Below are 20413 nucleotides of genomic sequence, written 5' to 3'. Positions count from 1 at the left end.
TTGTGATGCTGTGGATTTGAATCATGCTCATAACCCTCAACACGTCATCCTCACTCTCCCTCGCCCACCTTTCCTGCCTCTTACCACTCTACCCAATAAAGCAGACATGCCTCAAAAATAAGCTTTAAAAAATATTAGAATAATATTTGATGTCATTCTCTCTCCCTCGCCCATCTTTCCTGTCTCTCTCTACTGTAAACTATCTAAAGAAGCAGACATGCCATAAAAATAATCTTTAAAAGAAAAAGACATGAAATTAGTAGACACAAGGGGAGAAAGAGGGGCAGAAATTACTATATAAACGACCCGAAATTCCCCACGCAAATCAATTCACATGGGCAGTGAAAGCCCGCTATCAGTGAAAGTATGTATGTAAATCTGTGTGTGTGAAAATGACACAAGGCTATTATGGTTGGATTCCTGAGAGCATGTGTTGAGGGGTAGAAGATGTTCGTCTGTGTGTGTGTGTGTGTGTGTGTGTGTGTGCGTGTGCGTGTGCGTGCGTGTGTGTTCACATGGTGCAACACTTGTTCTTGTGTGTGTGAGAGTCTTTGAAGCGGAGTCTCTGCTTGGAGCGATATTTCTCCAGGTAGGTTAGCTGTTTACTGTTGATGGCCCCTCGACGCTTCCTACAATACACACACACACAGACACAAACAAACAATGGTGGAAGTCAGTGGTATTCCCTTTTAAAATGCTCCTTTTATTGTTTCTGTGTTTGTACACTGAGGGGCGAATTCACAAAAGGATTGCGCGGCTTTTGCTGACGCTAAACCTGTGCAAATAAGACAAAAAGAAACCGTGTAATTCACAAAGCACTCGCAAAGGGTGAAATGCCCCGCTAACTGCGCTGCCACGCAAATAGCGTCTCGGTGCTCCTGTGCTATTTGCACGTATTTAAATTAGGTAATATGCATACATTTGGTGCAAAATTGCCCCCTTTCTAGCCAGCCAGACAGACAGCCCCGCTCAAACTCATTTACAGTATTACCTCAGCCAAGGAGGTTATGTTTTCGGTGCCATTTGTTTGTGTGTGTGTTTGTCTGTCTGTCAGCAGGATTACGGAAAAACTACTGGCCCGATTTTCATGAAACTTCGTGGAAGGGTGTAGCACGGGCCAAGGAAGAACCCATTAAATTTTGGAGCGGCTCCGTATATTGGTTGCGCTTGCACATTTGCATATCATAGAAGACTGGATTGGCCTTGGCGGAGGTCTGCGCTCGCGAGTGCCCTTCTAGTTTATTTTGGGATGCAGTGAGATGCAATGATAAACAAAGGATGCAGTGACAGGATGCAATTGTGTCATGAAAAATAAATGAATAAAGCTCCCCTACATTCTCCTTTGTTCTCCGCTTCAAATCATGCCACCTTCTTTTGCAGTCTGAAGGTGCGTTTGGAAACACCAACAGCACTGACAGACTGGGATATTAAATCCCAAATATGGTTTCTCGCAGTCCCGGTTAAATTTCCTGCCTGAAGTTTTGAGGAATGCCTCTGCACCTCGTCCATCAGGACTTGCAGCTCGCGGTCTAAAAATTTCATTTTTCTCTTTCTCTCTGCCATTGTCCTGTCTACTGTGTTCTTCGCACAAAGGCAACGTTTATACTTTGCCACATTGGCAATTGCAATCAGACGCAAAACAGGGGCAAATTGCACTCAGTTGCAACAGGTTATGGGCGTGTTTGCGCTGGCATATCATTAGCGCAATATCTTTTGTGAATCGGTCCTTGAGACGGAGCAAATAGCGGTTGCAAATGATACGCAATTCATGGTGCTATTAGCGGCCGCAATCCATTCTTTGTGAATTCGCCCCTGAATGTACAATATATTAGGGGCATCTTCCTGATATTGAGCTTCAGCCCTTTTTACACAATTCACACCTTAATTGTCTCAAAGCTTAAAAATGCTTCTTATCGACATCTCCTCCTTTGTGATTGGTAGAGATTTAATAAGTGAAATCAATAAGGGCCCATGGGTTTTACCTGAATTCACCTCATCAGTGGACTTCATGAAAAGAGTTGGTTTGCCTAACATGTTGTCCATTCAGTGTAAAGCCATAGATAGAGACTGATTGGCTAGCATGGGTGCTATGTTTTTGTCACTTCTCTAGAGGTCAGAATTATTTGGTGTTCTTCAATCTGCATCACATACACAACAGTGGATTCTGGCACCAAACTGGACAGTTAGTAAATTGCACTAAAATTGAAATTGCACTAAAATTACATCAGTTGGAGAATGGAGAAAATGGAGAAAAGGAGTATGTGGTCTTAGGCTACTATAAAAAAACACATTTATATAGTGTATAAATTGTGCTTTCCATATAAAGATACATTCATATACCATAAAAAATTGTCTATATTATATAGAGTATAGATTATAGATTATAGATTATAGATATAGATTATATAGAGTATTTTAAGATAACATAAGACATTCATGTACTGTTTAAGTTGTTCTTACTGTATAAAGATTTTTTTTGTAGCATATAAAGTGTCCTTACTGTATAAAGATATATTCATATGGCATAGAAAGTGTTCTTCCATATGCTTCTATGTTATTCCATATGTTTTATAAGATGTTATTTCTACATGAAGATAAATTCACAGGCTGTAGTGTATAAATGTCCTTACTGTCTGATGAGTTGAATGGCGTCTTCATACTTCATCCCACTCTCTATCAGAGCCAGAGCCACCAGCACAGGAGCCCTGCATGCATGCGTGCGTACACACACACACACACACACACACACACACACGCACACGCACACGCACACACACACAGTCATGTCTGTGTCTGTGGTGTCCTGCTCCTCCTGGTCTAAAACTTGGGGCTGGTGACTGGTGGTGGGTAGTTAGTTGCTGTTGATCTATAATATCAACAAGTGCAAGTGTTAAGTTTAGTGTAAGCAGTCCCTGAAATGATATGGCATGTGGCATCACTTGCTGGTGTCCATGTCAAAACAACAATCGTTTTTCTGCATCTTCAGAAATCAGAAATGCTGCTCTGGAAATAGGATCAGGCTCCAGCTAATGATTTTGTTCAAGGTTTAGTCATTTATTCCCATGCTAACAGAGTTAGATGCAGAAGAGAGAGAAAAATGTCACTAGAACTGCAATGACAGGCATTGGATCTTAAATCATCAAACCTGCGCGCCACTAACTTCTTTGTTATGTTGCAAATGTGCTCCACCTGGTCTGACCTAGTTTTACACAAGAAACATGAAACCTCTGTAACAGATTTTTGCATGTATTTCATTTTTTCAGGTTTTTCTTTGCAGAATGGATGTGTTAATCCCTAATGTGAAAATATGTGTGTGTTACACTCTCTCTCTCTCTCTCTCTCTCTCTCTCTCTCTCTCTCTCTCACTCTCTCTCTCTCTCACTCTCTCTCTCTCTCTCTCTCTCTCTCTCTCTCTGTTTGGATTCATGTCTCTGACCTCCCCAGTCCAGCCACACAGTGAACAGCCACGCAGCATCCTGGATCCTCCTGAAACTTCTTCTTCAGCAGGCTCAACCAATCATCAACCAGCTTACTGGGGGGCGGGGCGCCGTCATCAAACGGCCAATCCTGAAAGAGAAGCCGGAGAGTAATCCTGTCTCTCTCTCTAACTGTGTTTTGTCATAGAATTGTATATTTGCGTCTAGTCTCTCTGTGTGTGTGTGTGTGTGTGTGTGTGTGTGTGTGTGTGTGTGTGTGTGTAGTGTGTCCTCACCACCACAGTAATGCCGTCTTTCTCCAGCGGTGTTTTGTCATAGGTGATGTCACAGACTCGAACCACCGTGGTGGCACCGTACCGCTTCAGGTCCTGCAGGGGGAACACAACACAACAAAGCCACAACATAAGGGTGTGTGGAAACATTCGACTGCAGTGGAATGTCTATTAGCTGTTTTAAGTTGCATGTTATTACCAGGGGAAAGTAGCACAAGATCTGGCTGAAACACTTTGGGGAGAAAATGTATCAGAAGCCAGATCTCATAGAGTGTATGTGTGTGTAGCGATATCTTATCTTTATGAAGCTATTCAGTGTTTTACCGGTAGTCTCGCTATGCACACACACAAACACACACACACACACACACACACACGCACGTTTCTTACCTCTATGAAGGAGGTGAGCGTGCTGTCTGTGGGGTTGTGTGTGATGAGGAATCTCATGTTCTTGTGGCAGAGTTCCACTGGAGCTGGACGGTTCATGTTGGCCGTCATGATCTTTGAACTCTCAGGATGACCTCTGACCTTTATGTGTCAGCAGTTAGCTGTTAGCCACAAGCCCAATGTCAAGGAGAAACATATGAAGAAAATTTGAACATGGTTTCAAATCTTTGAGCTATGTTAGGTGCACCTGATTTACCTACTGAGGCACTTGTACACACAATCTAAAATGTATCAGATGAAGGAAAATAAAACTTTCTGAACCTTCATAATCTAACTTAACTCAAAAGTTAGGTGTGATTTACTTCACTGTTTATTACAGTGGGACTACAACACACACAAAGCACGAGATTCGGCTCAACCGCTGCCAAACACACTGTCATTATCTTCTATCTTCGATGCCTCTTCAGCACGGCCTGCTGAAACACTGCAAGCTTGCCCCCTCATGGTTACACATGTTGAATACCAAACATCCTTTTGATAGGTTTGTATAATTTGGTTTGGATATGTTCATACAAGTATTAATTATGATCTTATTCACATAATTATTAAATCATCTTATATTTCACATTCAAAATTAGACCAAACCTTTTACAATCTCAAGACATCTCATAACACAGTCAGTTGATATATAAACTGGCAGTCTATATATCAAAATATCAGACGATACATTTTGAATAAAAGCAAATCCAGTAGTGGGACAACAGTACATGATACTGCAGAAAGGGGGGGGAATTAATCTTAAAACAGATTTCAGGTATTCCTATGATGTTGGACTCTTAAGACTAGATTTGCAAATGTTTACTGATATGGATGCATTTAAAAACCATTAATATTACACTTAAATAAAGTTCATTTGGCTGTAAAATTAAAACAAACATGACAAGGTCAGTCAACAATTTACTGTCAGTGGAGTGTCTTTTGTTGACTGGTTTCTGTAGCTTTGCAGGAGGCTTGCTGCTCATGTTTCATCTGTTTAAGATAATAGGAATTCCAGGGATGTGAAGTATAGTTCAGAGTTGACTTTGCCTTTCAGTGATCTTAAAGTGGCCACACCACTTTTGCAAGAGAGGAAAAGCCAAGCACGCCTCACATACCTTCGATATGTACACAACTAGTTAGATGATGTTAGAAGCAACAACACCAACACTGATCAGTGCTGTCAGAGTGATACCAGGCTAAAGGAAACCACTCAGGGAGAGGTATTATTCTGTCAGCAAGCTTAACTGGAGGTGTATAAAAGAGTATTCAGGTTTATAACAATCCTAATTGAGGCTGTACTTCTTACATAAGCTTAAGTCTTTTCATGTTTGTGACAAGATGCTTCTGTCTCTCTTTTTTATACAATAGAGTCCTCACACCCCGCTAAAGGAATGAATCAGATGAGGAAGACAACAATCTAAAGAGGATCAAATAAGCTAGTACCAATTTTGGGTATAACCTTCAGCGACTGAACGAACTGTACAATAAGAAGGCCATGTCTAATGTTCATATTATCCTGGGCCATATTGCTTATCCATTTCACAGTACTGTAATGTAAGGTTACACTTCCCTGAATGTCCACAGAGAGGTTCCTATAGTGCAGTGTGAAGTTTTGGAGTGAGAACAGTAGAGCCGCACCTGACCCGTCCTGATAGTTTTACTCTGTATTTACTGTTACTGATGTATTCTGTTCTGTAAATGTCAGCAGGGTCATGATTGTGTTTTCTTATTGCATTATTTGTTGAGTTCAGATAAAGGAATCTCTAACTTTGTCCCTCACTGTACACTCTCTCTGACCATCAGTCAATCACATCATTGGCTCTGTATCAAACAGGCCGCTGATTGGCTGCTCACTTTGAATTCTGTTGCACTTCATGAAACTTGATCCAAGTTTTAAATTAATACACAGTACCCCATTCTATATATGAAATGGCACTGAAAATGGGTAGGGTGACTTACTTATAATAAAAATGTATATTAATTATTTTAGGCAGTAGGCTACAAAAATATTCTTGGCCGGTAATATTTTTTTAGTTTAGCCCTTGGCAGGTGACAAAAAGTTAATTTTGGACACTAACAACAGTTATTACAACTACTGGTATCACATAACTTCTAAAATACTAAAGTATAAATAACAACAGTCACATGTAGAATGTCAGAACATGTCAGTTAAGTGCGGCAGTAAAAAGTATTGGTGCATCCCTATATTTAGTCAAGGTCTGGTGACCAGTCACCCCTCACCTTTAGCTTCAGCTGTAGCGGTTAGCAGTTAGCTGTTGTCTCCAGCACCCAGTCAGGGAGATCAGTGCTGCAGGTGACTCCGGACTTCCTGTTTGATGTGGAACCACCTGTCAGGAAATGTTTATGGCCGTTTAAGATATTTTCCCAGTTCTGAGGTCCTGTCTTGAATAGTGTTTTACCCCATCAGTGGAGTACTTCCTATAGTCCAGCAGGCTGCAGTGTGTCGGCTCTTCCCACGTCAGTCTCTCTCTCTTTATCTCTTTGTCTGTCGTTGCTTTAGTCCTTCTCTGTCTCTCTCCCTCTCTCTGTGTCTCTGTCTTTCTTTTTCTCTCCAGTTAGCTTCCAGTGGCTAGGCTCCACTGGTTACCCCATGAGCTGGGTGGGTCAGAGGGCAAAGGGCAAAGGTCGTTCAGGGACCCAGGGCCGCAGGGTGGAGCTTCATCTCAGGTGGGGGCGTGTCTAAATGTGTTGGGCGTGGCAGTAGTCACCACTCCGCCGCACAAACTCCATCAACCGGCAGGTCTAAAGTAAAAACACACACACAGAAAAAACAAAAAAACATACTGATTAAACAGTCAACTTTCAGCGTAGCCGTAGGAAATAAACAAATCTTAAATGCTTCATTTGAATCCATCTAATCGATTTCAGTAACCCAGTGTTTCTGCACCTCTACATCAGCATATGGCCGGCCCGGCTACCAATGACAGCCGTCACACACACACACAAACACACACACACAAAATGCTTTATTTGAATCTACCAAACCCAATTCTAATGTGCAAAAGATTAAAATATTAGAGAGGTTTAACATGGCTTAAAGACATTTCAGTCTTAGCTTGGCTACCTATCACTTAAGAGACTGAACAGATGTTTGCAAGTTGTTTGGCCCTTGTTGGATAAGTCAACAAACTGTAATCATTTAAAATTAAGTTTAAAATTAACAAATCCAATGGCTGACAAATATCAGGACCACCAGCAAACATATTCAAGACCTTTGATATGTGCAAGACACACAGTGAGAGTAAACAATCGACTTTCACAGTAACCAAACCTGATGCTATACTGTATATTAAAGAGTTCTGCCACTGAAACAACTGAAGGGCATACTGTAGATGTCCCTACTTACAGGGGAGAGACTGGAAAGCTGGAATAGAGATGAGAGATGCAACGTAGGTCATGAGCCAGAATCTAATGCGCGTTGTGGCCCACAACAAATGGGACATTTTATTAGATTAGCCTGCACAGGAGCCCACAAAATTAAATTTGGTCTGGAAAAAAAATACTTTTAAAGAGCATTTCCCTTGAGACAAAGTCTGAAAATTAGTGGTCTAGCTCACTAGTCTAGGAGGATTTTCAGCATACTAGAGGAACACTGAGTCTAATGAGATCTAGGAGGTAAGAACACAAACTGTCTTGGTGTCACAACTCTGTACTATGTCAATGTCACAACAGTATGGGGAGGTAAAATGGAAGTCTATCTCACTAGTCACTTCAGGTATGCTAGTGCTGATCCCCCTATAGACTGGGGTTAGACCGATAAATCAATTTGCCATAGAATGGACATAATGCAGGTTGTTTGATTGCATATTTATTGTATATCTGATCAATACTACACTGGTTGTCTATGGTAAGTCCTTAACCTGAAATTATTCTAATGTGATAATTATCCTGGGTTCCAATAAAGAGTATTTGGGTCTAAATGATGGTCTGAATGCTGTTTCAGAGGCTTTTCCACAATGCTAAGAGTATATTTCTAGTTGAAACACTGAATACTTGAAATATTTGGCATGTTAAATATCAAATTTAAGGATATTGAAAATTGCCACAAAATATTGGCAGCTTCGATCCAGAAATATCAGTATAGATGTCAGTCTTCAACAACACAAATCACCCTTGCATAAGCAGACAATGCAATAAAGGGCCTTAAAGATTGAAAACCACCAGGCTCTGTTTCATGCAGGCAATAAGAAAAATGCTCAGACTTTGCTTCCTGATTCAATTCAAAGCCTCCTGAGGATGAAAAGAGCTATAAAGATTTCTTGAACTGCCAGAAAACCTTTCTACGTCTGTATGCTCTGAGAGGGATGCAAGAACAACTCCGACATGAGTATATCACGCTGATCTTACAAATGTCTGTGGGATATTCCATCTTTGCCTAAAAAGGGTAAACTCCAAATTTTGACCTATTTTGCCCAGAGAAAATCCCATTCATTTTGAAAGGATCTGGGTGTCTTTAAACAGAAAATTCCCTTTGTCTTCTGATCTCAAGAATTTGGCCAGGACGTCCGCTATGCTTAATTAGTTCGGTAAATTGTCTTTGGCCTTCACCCCAGCCAAAGACAAACTAGATTCCATAGATCTTAGTGAAATGATTAAACTGAACAATAGCATGTCTCAGGGAAGGACACTACTGGGGCAATATAGTTTTCAAGTTAGTAAGTTGCTTTATATACTTAGTAGGCTTGCAGTGAATATTTCTTTCAGGAATTGAAAAGACCTTACCAAAAATCCACCTTTGCTGGATAATCAGTTACATCAAATTGTTGATGAGTTGATGTATTTTGGGTGAAATGCCTCTTTAGCAAGGAGGGAAATTACCACCAACAATCAAATAAATGCAGGTAGATTATATCTCTAGCATAACCAGTTTGGCAGGAAGGCAATATCCACATGGAAATACAAATTGATTTTGCTTAAGAGAGGGAGAATTGAGAGCTAAGTGTAGTGTAGGAATAGGTGGAGGAGGGAAGTGGGCAGAGGTGGAGAGGGGAAGGTGGTGGGCGGTGGTGAGAGGTGTTGCACTGTAGTACTCTACTCCCACTCACGTGCCTCGACACTCACACAAACAACCTGAGAAAGCCCAGAGGTAATCTGGGTAATCTCTGTCACCTCCTCACCTCTTAGCTACCATGCACACACACACATACACACATAAACACACACACACACACACACACACACACACACACACACACACAAATAGTCACTCACTCTTCCAGAGGAGTGTAGTCTATTCCAGGAACTTGCTGTCTTCCTATATTTAGGAATTTATCCCGTGTTACCCCTAATCAGGGTCGGGGTCAATTATTTTCCATTCAATCAATTCAAAATGTAAATAAAACATTCATTCTACTTTAGTTAACTTTACAGGATTTTACTGGGACAGTGCACATCAACATTTCTGTAGTGCGCCAGTGTGCCAGTATCATCCAGCTCCCACTGTTGTCCCTGAGCGTGATGTTAAACTTACTGACAATTAAAAATGTACACACATTTAAAAGCCAGACAGATAACACTTCTGGAGCTAAAAGAAAAATACACAGAGACAAAGTTGTATGCAATACACACAGATATTGCACAAAGCAACATGACACCACCAGGCACTGTTGTAGATGAACATAACAGTAGATACACTGACGCAGACAGACAGACCAGATATAAAATGGCATTAAAGCATCTAAACATGGAACAAAATAACTACTAACTGTTACAGGTACAATTGCAGTCAGTCAATTTAGGCATTTAGCTGACGTCTAATACTTCAAATAAAAAGTAGAAAGCATAAAAGAGCATCAGCGAAATGGCTGGATTGTAATTGTAATTCCAAACGGTGAAGTCAACCTTCCCCATTACCTCAGAGGGCAGTTTAAGTTGTAAAAACAGGTGGTTCCACAGTTGGCCGTCTAGCTGACTGTCTGTGTTAGGTTGCCAAAGTTTTCTCAAGTCCCTGCAATGTAGGATAGGCTGAATAACACTGTAGGCTTGTAGGTTAGTAGTCAAGAGAAGGCAGGCTGAATAAAAATAACTAGGCAGGCTAGTAGTTTAGGAGCCTAAAACAGGCTAAATCCTGTTACATTAGCCTCTACTGTGTTCCAGTAAACTCCTGTAGAAGTGGATTCCCTGTAGCTCTATCTCTTGCAGCACTAACTGCAAGTCACTCCTGGGAAGAGCATATGCTAAATGCCTAAATTATAATTGTTCCTGTAAACCTAACCTCACCTCTTACCTCAGTGAACAGCTTGGTTGCCGAACGGGAAAATCCACCAACCGTTGGCTGTCAGTTACACCAAATTTCTGTAGAAGCAGCAGCCTCCACAACAGTGTCAGTGTTGTTACACTACCAGCTGACTGCCAGTTATAGAAAGCCCTGCAGACGCTGAGTATCTATAGCTGTATTTATAGCTGTATCTATATTAGCAGCTGATTCTATGACACATCAAATTCCTGCAGAAACAACAGTCTCCAATACTATTCTAGTGCTGTTACACCTCTGTCATCCTCACTACTGACTGTCTGTCACAGTGAAGCTCTGTAATAGCTGAATCTTGATTACTGGATCTCTAGCAATGCTGCTATTGTAGAACTGAGTATCTATAGCTGCTCTCTATATTTGTATCTCTATTGCTATTCTGATGCAGTTACACCAAAGTAATCCTCTCAACTGTTACAAAACCTGTTGGAACAGAAAGGAGGACGGCACTTTGCTGCCAAGCCCTTGGCTGCTAAGTCTGTCTGCTCTAACAACACTATGGCAGGCACCCAGAAACCTTTCCTAAATGCTACTTGATCGTGAGAAAAACATAATGTTGCTGGCAAAAAAAACAATAAAATGAATGATGTGCCTATGGAATTGCTGTCCTTACCGGTCGTTGTGGCCTAAAAAGATGTTGTTTTGTTGTTCTGTCAACCACAGATTTTATGGTCCAATATTGACCGGTCTAGCTCTTCGGTGTCATCTCCTAATACAATCAGTCCCTCTGTCTCTTTGCTATAGTGAAGTCCAGCAGAGTCTGCTTTTAGTTAAGTCTGCTACTAGAAGCTGATCTATCTAGCAGCTGGGGAGTGAACCCGTCCAGGCGGCAGAAAGTGAAGTATTATCTAGCAGTCCGTGGCTCTGCCCTGCTGTAACAGGGAACTGTCAACCTTCTCCTCTTCCTCCTGGGCTGAGCTGTGTCGACCAGAGTGTGGCTCTACCCTGCTGTAGCAGTGCAGTGTGCTGGGCTGAGGATCTGCTGTGAGCTGGTCTAATCAGGCTGAGCAGCCATCTGACCCTGACAGCCCTGTCACCACCAGAACACTCTACAGTTAATGCTCTTACGAGGAGGAGAAGAGCCTCACCCCCCCCCCCTCCCCCCCTCCACTCCCTTCCCCTCCCCTCCTCTACACTCTACTCCTTTCCCTCCACTCCTCCCCTATGCACTTGGGGAGTCGAGAAGAGGTTCTATCCCCTCCTCCTCCTCCTCCTCCTTCTCCTCCTCCTCCTCCTCCCCCTCCTCCTCCTCCTCCTCTCCTCTCCTCGCCCTTCCTCTCCTAGGTTGAGGATTACAAGGTTCAGACAAGTTTTGAGGAAGTCAATAACTCTGTGGTCTGGCACCAGGATCGGCTTTAGAGCACAATGGCTGCCCCAGGTGACAAGTTAAATTTACAGGAGTCTTTTTTTTATTTATGTTTCTTTGATGTTTGACTAAAGGAATTTGTGAAAAACAATTTGGCCCCACCACATCTTTGTCTGGACCTGCTCTTGTTTTCTCCACCTCCCTCGCTCCCCCTTCCCCTCCCTGAACCAACTAAAAATAGACGCTCCTTTGAGTTACCAGACAGATTAGAGAAGTCAAAGCTTTTACTACCGAGGCCCAGTTCATGAAACTAACTTTCTCCTCAACTGGCCATAGTGCCAAGTGGAATAAGAATTTTACCAGCCAATTTATTTCTTTACAGCCAAGCTATACTTGAAGCCACAGGGCCCCAGATGCTGCCGTAAGGCATCAGCCGTTGAGTGAATGCTCCTTTTAAGGGACTCAACGGAGCAGTCACCGACCATTCCATGAGTGAATGGCAGTTAGCAAGACTCAAAGTGAAACTGCAAGGTGAATATTGTAGGACAAATATGTCAGACTAGCAGCCAGTGAAGTGTGCTTACAAGAAATCTGCACAGTTGTAGTGGCAAAACTGGTTGGTTCTGATTGTTTTAGGATTATTGTAAGGCATTTTGCTTTATTGGACAGAACATAGTAGATAGCGACAGGAAAGTACATGGTATATATCAGAGCCCAGAGAGCCACCAGGACGCCACTAGCACAACTTTTTAAAGCAGAATAATCTGGGGCCTCAGCTCACTATCAATCACACTGCAGTGAAGGTTCACATCACTGCTCACCCACACAAAGAGCCTCAAAGAAAAGAGCTCCGACCAGCTAAAATTAGCTGTGGCACAAATGGAATGCATTACAGTATATTACATTCATTTTCTACTTACTCACAGGTTGAATCATGGGAGTGCTGAGCAGAAGAAGTGTTTAACCTGCTTGTGGCTCAAAAAAAACTGAATGGGTTTTAATTGGGCACTTGATCAAGACTGTTTCCACCTCAAAAACTGATATTCACATTCCATCCTGGTTGAGCTCTGTTTGTTATGCATGTGCATTGCAACACAATCTAACTTTTGTACCATAGCCCAGTGTTATCCCACATTTGATTTTCATTTTGGTGACCTTTCTCCTTCCCTGCTACAGACAGGAAGCTTGCAATTAAAATTCATATTCAATTCCCTTTGATTGCTTTTGATTGAAAGATTTATTGATTGTTTCTGGGGATAGGATTAAAGCAAATTGAATTAATCCAAACAATGGCCAAGCCTTATATTTTGTTCTATTTTCAGTGATAATGAAGATGAGTTGATAGGTCCTATTCTTTTTTTTTAAGATTATTTTTGGGCATTTTTGCCGTTATTAGACAGGTGACAGCAGAGAGACAAGAAAGATTAGGGGAGGGAGGTTGTGACATTCAACTAAATTCCCAGGCCAAATTCAAACCCAGGATAACCCAGTTACATGGCATGCACCTTAGCTAACTGAGCCACCAGGACATCTGATAGGCCCTATTCTTAAATGGACTGACAAGTACTGACAAGGGAGCCAAATTCAACAACACCACATCTGGTGTAATTCTCATGGATTTCCATTCTAAACTGCAAAGCTATCGGTTTCAAATCAGATACATTGATTGATTGTACATGAAACAGAGTCTAGATTTATACATACATCCTCTGATATACTTGGACACATCATAAATGATGTCACCAGGTATATGCCACCCCTGCCTGCCGTACTCACTCTCCAAATCCTCATACTTTATCCTCTTCCTCTCATTGGCTTCCTCCATCCGATCCTCCCAGGTATGACCTGGGACGAGTGTGACCTCTTGTTTTGATGTTACAGGCAGCAGTGCACTGGCCTAGGCTTGGTTGTCGCAATGGTTTCTGGAAATGTGAGCTGACACCCTGTAGGTCAACCCTCAGCTGGCAGTCTTGTGCTGTTTTGAGGAGCCTGACTGACACTTTGGGCCGGGGCCTCTCGCTCAGTTTGACGAAAGCAACGGGTCGCCTTGCTGGGCCGGTTTGAATTAGCCTTGGGTGACGCCTGCAGATATTGCCAGCTACGGCCTTCAGCATAGCATCCCTCTCCCAGAATGTGTTCCAGCCTTCTTATTATAAACCAGAAGTGGCATGATGGTGACTCAGCCTAGTCCCAGCGGAACAGTTTGTTTCTGCATCATAGATTGATTATGAATCGTGAATTTGATATGCTGAGGCTCTGCCTGCCAGAGCTTGGACTAAAGTAGCAACTCTGAATAGAGATTATTTATCGCCGTGTTCGCTTATATTAAACCCTTCAGTGTAACATCTATGGGAATCTGTGCTAGCATGGCTAAATACCAGACATGGTTAACAATATGGCCTTAGCTTTACCTTGCTTGACCTCAAGTCAAGTCATGTGTTTGTGTGTTCAGAAAGACAGAAAGAGAGACAATGTGTCTGTGTTTTGTTTCTGAAGCAGTTTGGCTAATCAGACAGGTTCTAACCAAGTCTATATTTTTCATTGATACAATGCTTTTCATTGATGCAATATTGTGTCATCACATTGAGGCTGTGAAAAGATTTTCTATTCAGAGAGTTGTCCTCGCAAGGCCGGTGGTAGCTATGGGCTCAGCCCACCCAAACGTTCGTCTTGCCCACCCAATCAAAAGTTAAGAAAACAATTTTTTTTTGTTCAGCCAATGGAAAAATAGCACAGAAAATACCAGTATCGTTTCTAACTTCTGATTGGGTGGGCAGCCTACAGCCCGCCTCCAAAGTCGCCCACTGCCCACCCCCCCTTCTCGTCGTGTTCAGGCACAAACACACAGAGCTCTGAAGCAGACCCGTCCGCTGCACAGTGTGGCCGTATTCACACCAAATCAGGTGTTGCGGCACTTCCCGCAGGGTTGTGCGGAGGTGTGCGGGGGTGTGGGCGTGTTTATTTGTGCTTTAGAACGTAACCGCTGTGAAACAATCAGAAAATAACGTTTTATTTCTCTGATTCCCCGGCTTTCCTCTTTTCATTCACTCTCTAGCTCGCTCGACCACCGCTGCTCTCTCTCTCTCTCTCTCTCTCTCTCTCTCTCTCTCTCTCTATATATATATATATATATATATATATTTTTTTTTTTATATATATATATATACACAGTATATAGTTACATTGAAGTTTGAGTATAGGCTTGAGTTAGTTGATTTAGTTGTTTTCTTTGTCACTTTTCAGTTTGAGTTTGAATAAGACTACCTTCTAGTTTTGTAAATATTGGCTATGGTGAGAAGTCTCACTTGATTAGGTTTTAATTTTATTTGAGAACTAAGCTCATCCAATGAAAAGAAATGTTATGGAGTTGATTATGTTAAAATCTGGATGAAGGAATTTTTTTATTTTAGGGTAAATCAACCTGCCCTCCACTGACTCAAATCATAGGGTAGCAGCAAACTTAGAAACGCTGCTTCACTACCTCCCAATTTCCCTGCTTCAAATTGTTCTTTATAAATTAGAATAGAATAAAATACGACTTTATTAATCCCCATGGGGAAATTAATCTTCTGCATTTAACCCATCCAAACACCCCATACACAAACACAAGCTTGCATCTGATCTTGACTCTGACAACCCTCCGGTTGCCAGCTGTCATTTTGCCAGATTTTTGTGCCATCTGGCCAGGGATTCAAACCGGCAACCTTCGGACTACTAGTCTGCTTCTCTAACCTCTGGGCTACCTACTGCCCAAGTTGCCCACCTATTATTTCTACCAGCCCACCCTAATATAGCAGGCTAAAACCGGCCCTGTGTCCTCGTGTTCCCTAGGGCTGCTGTGATGGGAATACAACTGCAATCTGCAATCACTCTCTGGAATCATATGAAAGAATTTCAGCACACTTAAGCTACCTGCTATTTAATAGATGCACTTTTATAGTGAGTGTGGGCAAATGGCTTGGAAATGCTACAAACATTTTATTATGCTAAATCTCTGATATAATAAATCATTGGGGAAAACATGGGGGTTCCCGGCAGAAGGCTCTTCTTACTATCTGTGCACCAGTTCACAGGATCCTGTAGGAGTGGTAATGCCAGAGAGTTGATTGGCTTTTTTACTAAACATAACCTGCAGGTTAGCTGTGCAGTAACCATGGCGATGAAGTGAGCTACCATCATGAGACCGAAAAGCCAGGGTTAAACCCAGAGTTAGCTCGCTAACCCACTAATCTGCCTCCGTGAGACAGGCTCCTGGTTGTTCATGTGTATTATTCCCACAACTGTTGATGAATTCTGGATGCATGCAGTTATCTAATGAATGGTATAAAAGTTAAATCACCACCGTTATCTGTGTTTGTGTGTGTGTGTGTGTGTGTGTGTGTGTGTGTGTGTGTGTGTAGTGCAATAGTTCTTTGTGTAATGTTGTCTATGGATGGTAGAGCAAACTGGTTTTTAGTATATTTTTAGTAATATATTGTGGATTGTGTGAGGCCACTCTTGAACTATAGCTTGTTCTTTGTATAAATTTCCACTGATGTGTAATGTGATCTTTGCAAGTTATTGAATGAAGGTAGATCTGGGTTGGTTTTATTAAATTATTCTAAACTAATAGTGGATTCCAAGTACTATTTAGTATATGATTGTACTATACAATACGACAGGCTTTTGATTGAAAACTGAAAGTAGTACTGACTGGTTCTAAGTATACTGTAAAGTCACAGGAATAAGGAATGAATGTTTCTATGTTGTTCTGTTGTGGATGGCAGCATGTGAAGTATTACCTTGTTCAGTCAATTATTCCTAGTATTTTTAAGTGAACAGTTTTCTGGCTGATGAACTAGGTTCTTCTCAGTAAGCTATTCTTGGTATTACATAGTAATGGTGCTATTTAAACCTCCTATCTACTGTATCGAGGAGCTCTAATCTGGCTGAATGGCTTCTCATCTCAGTCTCCTCTATTTCTGTCTGATGGATACAAACATAGTTCAGTGATATAACAAACATAACTAACAGCTTTATTAGCCGGCTTATGTAATAATGCTACTCTACTACTACTACTACTAATAATAATAATAATCATCATCATCATCCTTCTTTTTACAGTTCCCTACATATGAGTAACTTACCAGGTAAATACATGGTTAGAACTGTAAATTACAGGCTAAAATACAGCTGGTAAATAAGTATAAAAACTCTGAGAAACTCCAGTTGAATTATTAAAAACACATCTGCTATATCAGTTCATGTAACAACCCTGTACAGGTTATTTTGGTAATAGCCCAAATTTAATAGCAAACTACTTAAATTAGGTTATGTTTTCATAAAAGGCCAAATTTACCATGTTGACATGTATAATTATCAAGTACACATCCTCTCATGGAGTAGTTTTGTAATTTGTCCCCCAGGTGTACTATGCATGCAGCAGTGTATTACTGAGAAGTAATTCCCTGAGAAACTAAGGTGAAACTGGTGAAACATGAAACATGTTGTTCCACAGTTTTACCAGGTATCTTCTAAACTGTAAGTGGTCATTTCTTGTTCCATTCACACTTTAGTATATCTTAAATGTTGTTAATGACTTCCAAATACACTCAAATAATAATGTTTCTTAAGATTTCAGCCAAGGTACAATATACCTTCATAAAGTAAATGTTTAGGGCCTTTAAGGCTATAAAGACATTAATGATCTTCTTTTCATGTTATTTAAAAATAACATGCTTGCACACATGGCCACATATGGTGTCACAGGACTCAAAATGATTATTTGAACATTAACCGTGGTGCCATGAATGTTGTGAGGATCATTTGTCCATTTTTGCTCACTTACTGCTAATTAAAAATACAGAAATCAATAATTTGCACTCATTCCAAACTTTGGTGTAGTATTCATTCAACACATTTGAGTGTTTGCTATTTGATTGCTTGCTATATTTCTGTTGCACGTTGGATGCAGCAGGTGCATCACTAACATGCTCTGAAGCTGAGCCTCTCATGCAGGGGAAGCAGCAATAGGCTCAGTGGTGGAGATCAGAGTCAGGTCTGCATGAGGATCAGACTCTGTTTCAGTGGCTGACTAATCTAGTAAGCAAATGAACTAGTGAAATGTTACCTGCAGCATGTTTGATTACAGTGTGACTCAGGACTTTGTTTGTGGTTAGTTGCAGTACATCATGTTGCATTCTGGGTAGAGGAGTCTTTGATGTCATCTATGACATGACATGACATGAAATGACCTGATATGATATGATATATGATACGATATATAATAATTTTGTATTTATTATTTAACCATATTTAACCATTTAACCATTATTTAACCATTTTGTGTTTTTCTAAGAATAATACAGAACAGTGTGCCTAAGCCCTCCTCTCCTCTCCTCTTCCTCTCCAGCCCTACATACCCCTCCAACTAATCCTTTTACACGAGGCTGCATGGAAAGGGCCAGTGTGTTTTACACACACCCACACACACACACACTTACACTCACAGTAATACCCTCACATAAGTGCGCACACACACATGCATGCACACATTCACGGAACGAGGCTCACAGAAGCACCTACACACACTCACTAACACACACACACACACACACACACACCCACAAACACACGCACATACAGAAATTCAAGCATGTGGCCGGCAGCAGCAGCTGCTGTGTGTATAATTAGAATGTTTTGAAAGCTGAGAGTCGGACAGCAAGGCTTTTCACCTGCAGACTGACTAGTTACCATGACAACCAGTTGTCAGCATGACACTACAACTTTACTCTGCCATGGCTTCCAACAATACCAATGACTCAATAGTGTTCAGATTTCTGGCTTTCAAAACTCACTTTCCACTCTGTTTTGGGACAAAAGCTCATTGGCATTTCAAGACTCTCCCAGTCTCCCCACCACCACCCACTGTTAAACCACTGTGCAGGACACCTGTCGATGTTGTTGCAGTTCCTACTGGTCGCTGATAGTGGTGGATGGAAGTCATAGATTACTTATGGCACATCAAAGTCTTTATTTTCACACCCAATATGCATTTATGTGTATCATATAAATGATTTCAAAAACAATTAAAAAAAGTTGTGTGAAATAGTTTTACAGTAAACAAGCATAAAATAGGGCAAATTATAAGATAAATTCAAGGTTGAGGTTATGTAAGAATACACAGCACACAAATAAATAGGCACTGACCTCAGTAAAACAGACATTTTCTCAGAATAAACACATGAACAGCAGCAAAACAAAACTCAACAGCAACTGAGTTACAAATTCACTGGAACAGTAGAAAGGCTATTCACCACTGTGTGATTCATAGCTCCTACTTGAGACAAGTGTGACATCATCAGCCCCCTCCAGCTCATCTGAACTGCCATTCTGCCATTTATGTGTATATAACAGTTAGAAATAAAAGTAACATATCTTACAAAGTCGAAGGGGAATTGAAATCATAGTGCACATGTCGCAAAGAATCGGCATAGTTTAGTTAGGTGAAAAATAGTAGTTACTACAGTAATACTAATACTGATATGAATTAAAAAAAGCATAATATGAAAAGACAGACAGATAGACAAAACATTACATTACACTTCCTACATTACAGTAAGCAACTTCAATCTGTGACTAACTCACAATTTACAAAAAAAGCCTTGCATTGTATGCAAATTGACTGCCCTCTAGTTGGTAGCAAAATATAACAGCTTTCAAGTTATGAAATAGAATGTCTTTGAAATGTTAGAACTGAAATGTTTTTGTAGATTAGCTTTTCTTAGAATCAGAAGGTTCAGTCAAGGCATTACAACATACAGTACATGCTGTTTACAGTAAGAACAGTGCTGACTGATTTTATCCCTCTGTTACTGTAACAGCTTTTAGCTGCAAAACAATAACTGAGTGATTAAGTGTATGTAATAACACAGGTGTATTACAGTAACTGTTCTCTTTGCTCTTCTTTGTCCTCATCCTCTTCTTCCTCATCTTCCTCTCACTCCTCTTCCTCCAGCTGTCACTGCAACATTGGCTTCCATTGTTCTCAAAAAACAGGAGTGCTAAAGCTCTGATTTCTGAGTGAACAATTCAGATATTAGTGTTTATATCTGTGAGGAGTGGATGTGTACAATTGGTAAATTATGGTTAGCATTTGGAGTGGCAGTGCTTCCAAATTAATTATTAAGTGATTTTAGTTTTTGAATGTTGTGCCTAGTGTAGAGGACTGTGTGTGGTGTTTTGTAAAAAGTGTGACTGAGAATTGCAAACTGAGTGAAAAGCAGAAAATGTGCTTGTATTTTTGAAGAGTCGGTTTAGGGATTTGATACATGCGTTTCAGGTTTTAGTGATTGTGTCCCAAGTTCCAGTTTTAGTGTGTGAACTGTAAAAGGTGGAAGCAGGTGGAAGATTTGGGGAAGTTGCTGTCCGCCATTTCATCATCCAGGTATCTGGGGAGCACATTCCATCCTGCCCAGAACTGCATCAGGAAACCCCGCAGCTTTGGAGAGGCTACAAATAAAGAGGAATAAGTCTGTCACCAATTTTGACCTTAGTACCTAAAACAATTTATTGTATCCCTCAAGGACCTCCTACAAGATAACCTTTAAAGGATTATTAAGGTGGTGTTATCGAGGTGGTGCACAGACACAAAAGCGTTCTCTCTGGAGGCTCTGTCAGATTGAATACAATACTGCTGGTCTACTGGATCTCTTAGCCCAAG

The 20413-nt window shown here is 41.0% G+C and overlaps 1 protein-coding gene across 3 annotated transcripts; it reads right to left on the bottom strand.

Annotated features, from left to right (window-relative positions):
- Window positions 1-286: 286 nt before the first annotated feature.
- On the bottom strand, window positions 287-11395 carry LOC139908948 (protein tyrosine phosphatase type IVA 3). Of its 3 annotated transcripts, none has more exons than XM_071895839.2 (7): window positions 11020-11395; window positions 6377-6898; window positions 4100-4257; window positions 3713-3805; window positions 3437-3567; window positions 2631-2705; window positions 287-629 (listed from the first exon to the last, which is right to left on the bottom strand). In XM_071895839.2, exons 3-7 carry the CDS (start codon window positions 4205-4207, stop codon window positions 512-514), a joined length of 525 nt encoding a protein of 174 aa, XP_071751940.1. In that variant the 5' UTR covers window positions 4208-4257; window positions 6377-6898; window positions 11020-11395; the 3' UTR covers window positions 287-511. The 3 variants fall into 3 exon arrangements, with proteins under 3 accessions (XP_071751940.1, XP_078143322.1, XP_078143321.1); XM_078287196.1 differs by having other exon boundaries at window positions 4100-4237; XM_078287195.1 differs by lacking the exon at window positions 11020-11395 and adding an exon at window positions 10010-10051.
- Between the last annotated feature and the right edge of the window lie 9018 nt (window positions 11396-20413).

This window comes from Centroberyx gerrardi, chromosome 12 (assembly GCF_048128805.1).
Source record: "Centroberyx gerrardi isolate f3 chromosome 12, fCenGer3.hap1.cur.20231027, whole genome shotgun sequence".
NCBI classification, from domain to species: Eukaryota; Metazoa; Chordata; class Actinopteri; order Beryciformes; family Berycidae; genus Centroberyx; species Centroberyx gerrardi.
Note: the sequence above shows the minus strand (reverse complement) of the source record. Positions and strands in the feature narration are given on the sequence as shown.

What these genes read in the sequence shown, in the direction of transcription:
- LOC139908948 (XM_071895839.2), bottom strand. Translation starts at nt 4,207, where the DNA reads ATGACGGCCAACATGAACCGTCCAGCTCCAGTGGAACTCTGCCACAAG. An exon ending in CGCTCACCTCCTTCATAGAG is followed by an intron (nt 3,806 to 4,099) that starts GTAAGAAACGTG and finishes TTCCCCCTGCAG; the next exon opens with GACCTGAAGCGGTACGGTGC. An exon ending in GCCATTCAACTCATCAGACA is followed by an intron (nt 630 to 2,630) that starts GTAAGGACATTT and finishes TGTGTATTGTAG; the next exon opens with GAAGCGTCGAGGGGCCATCA.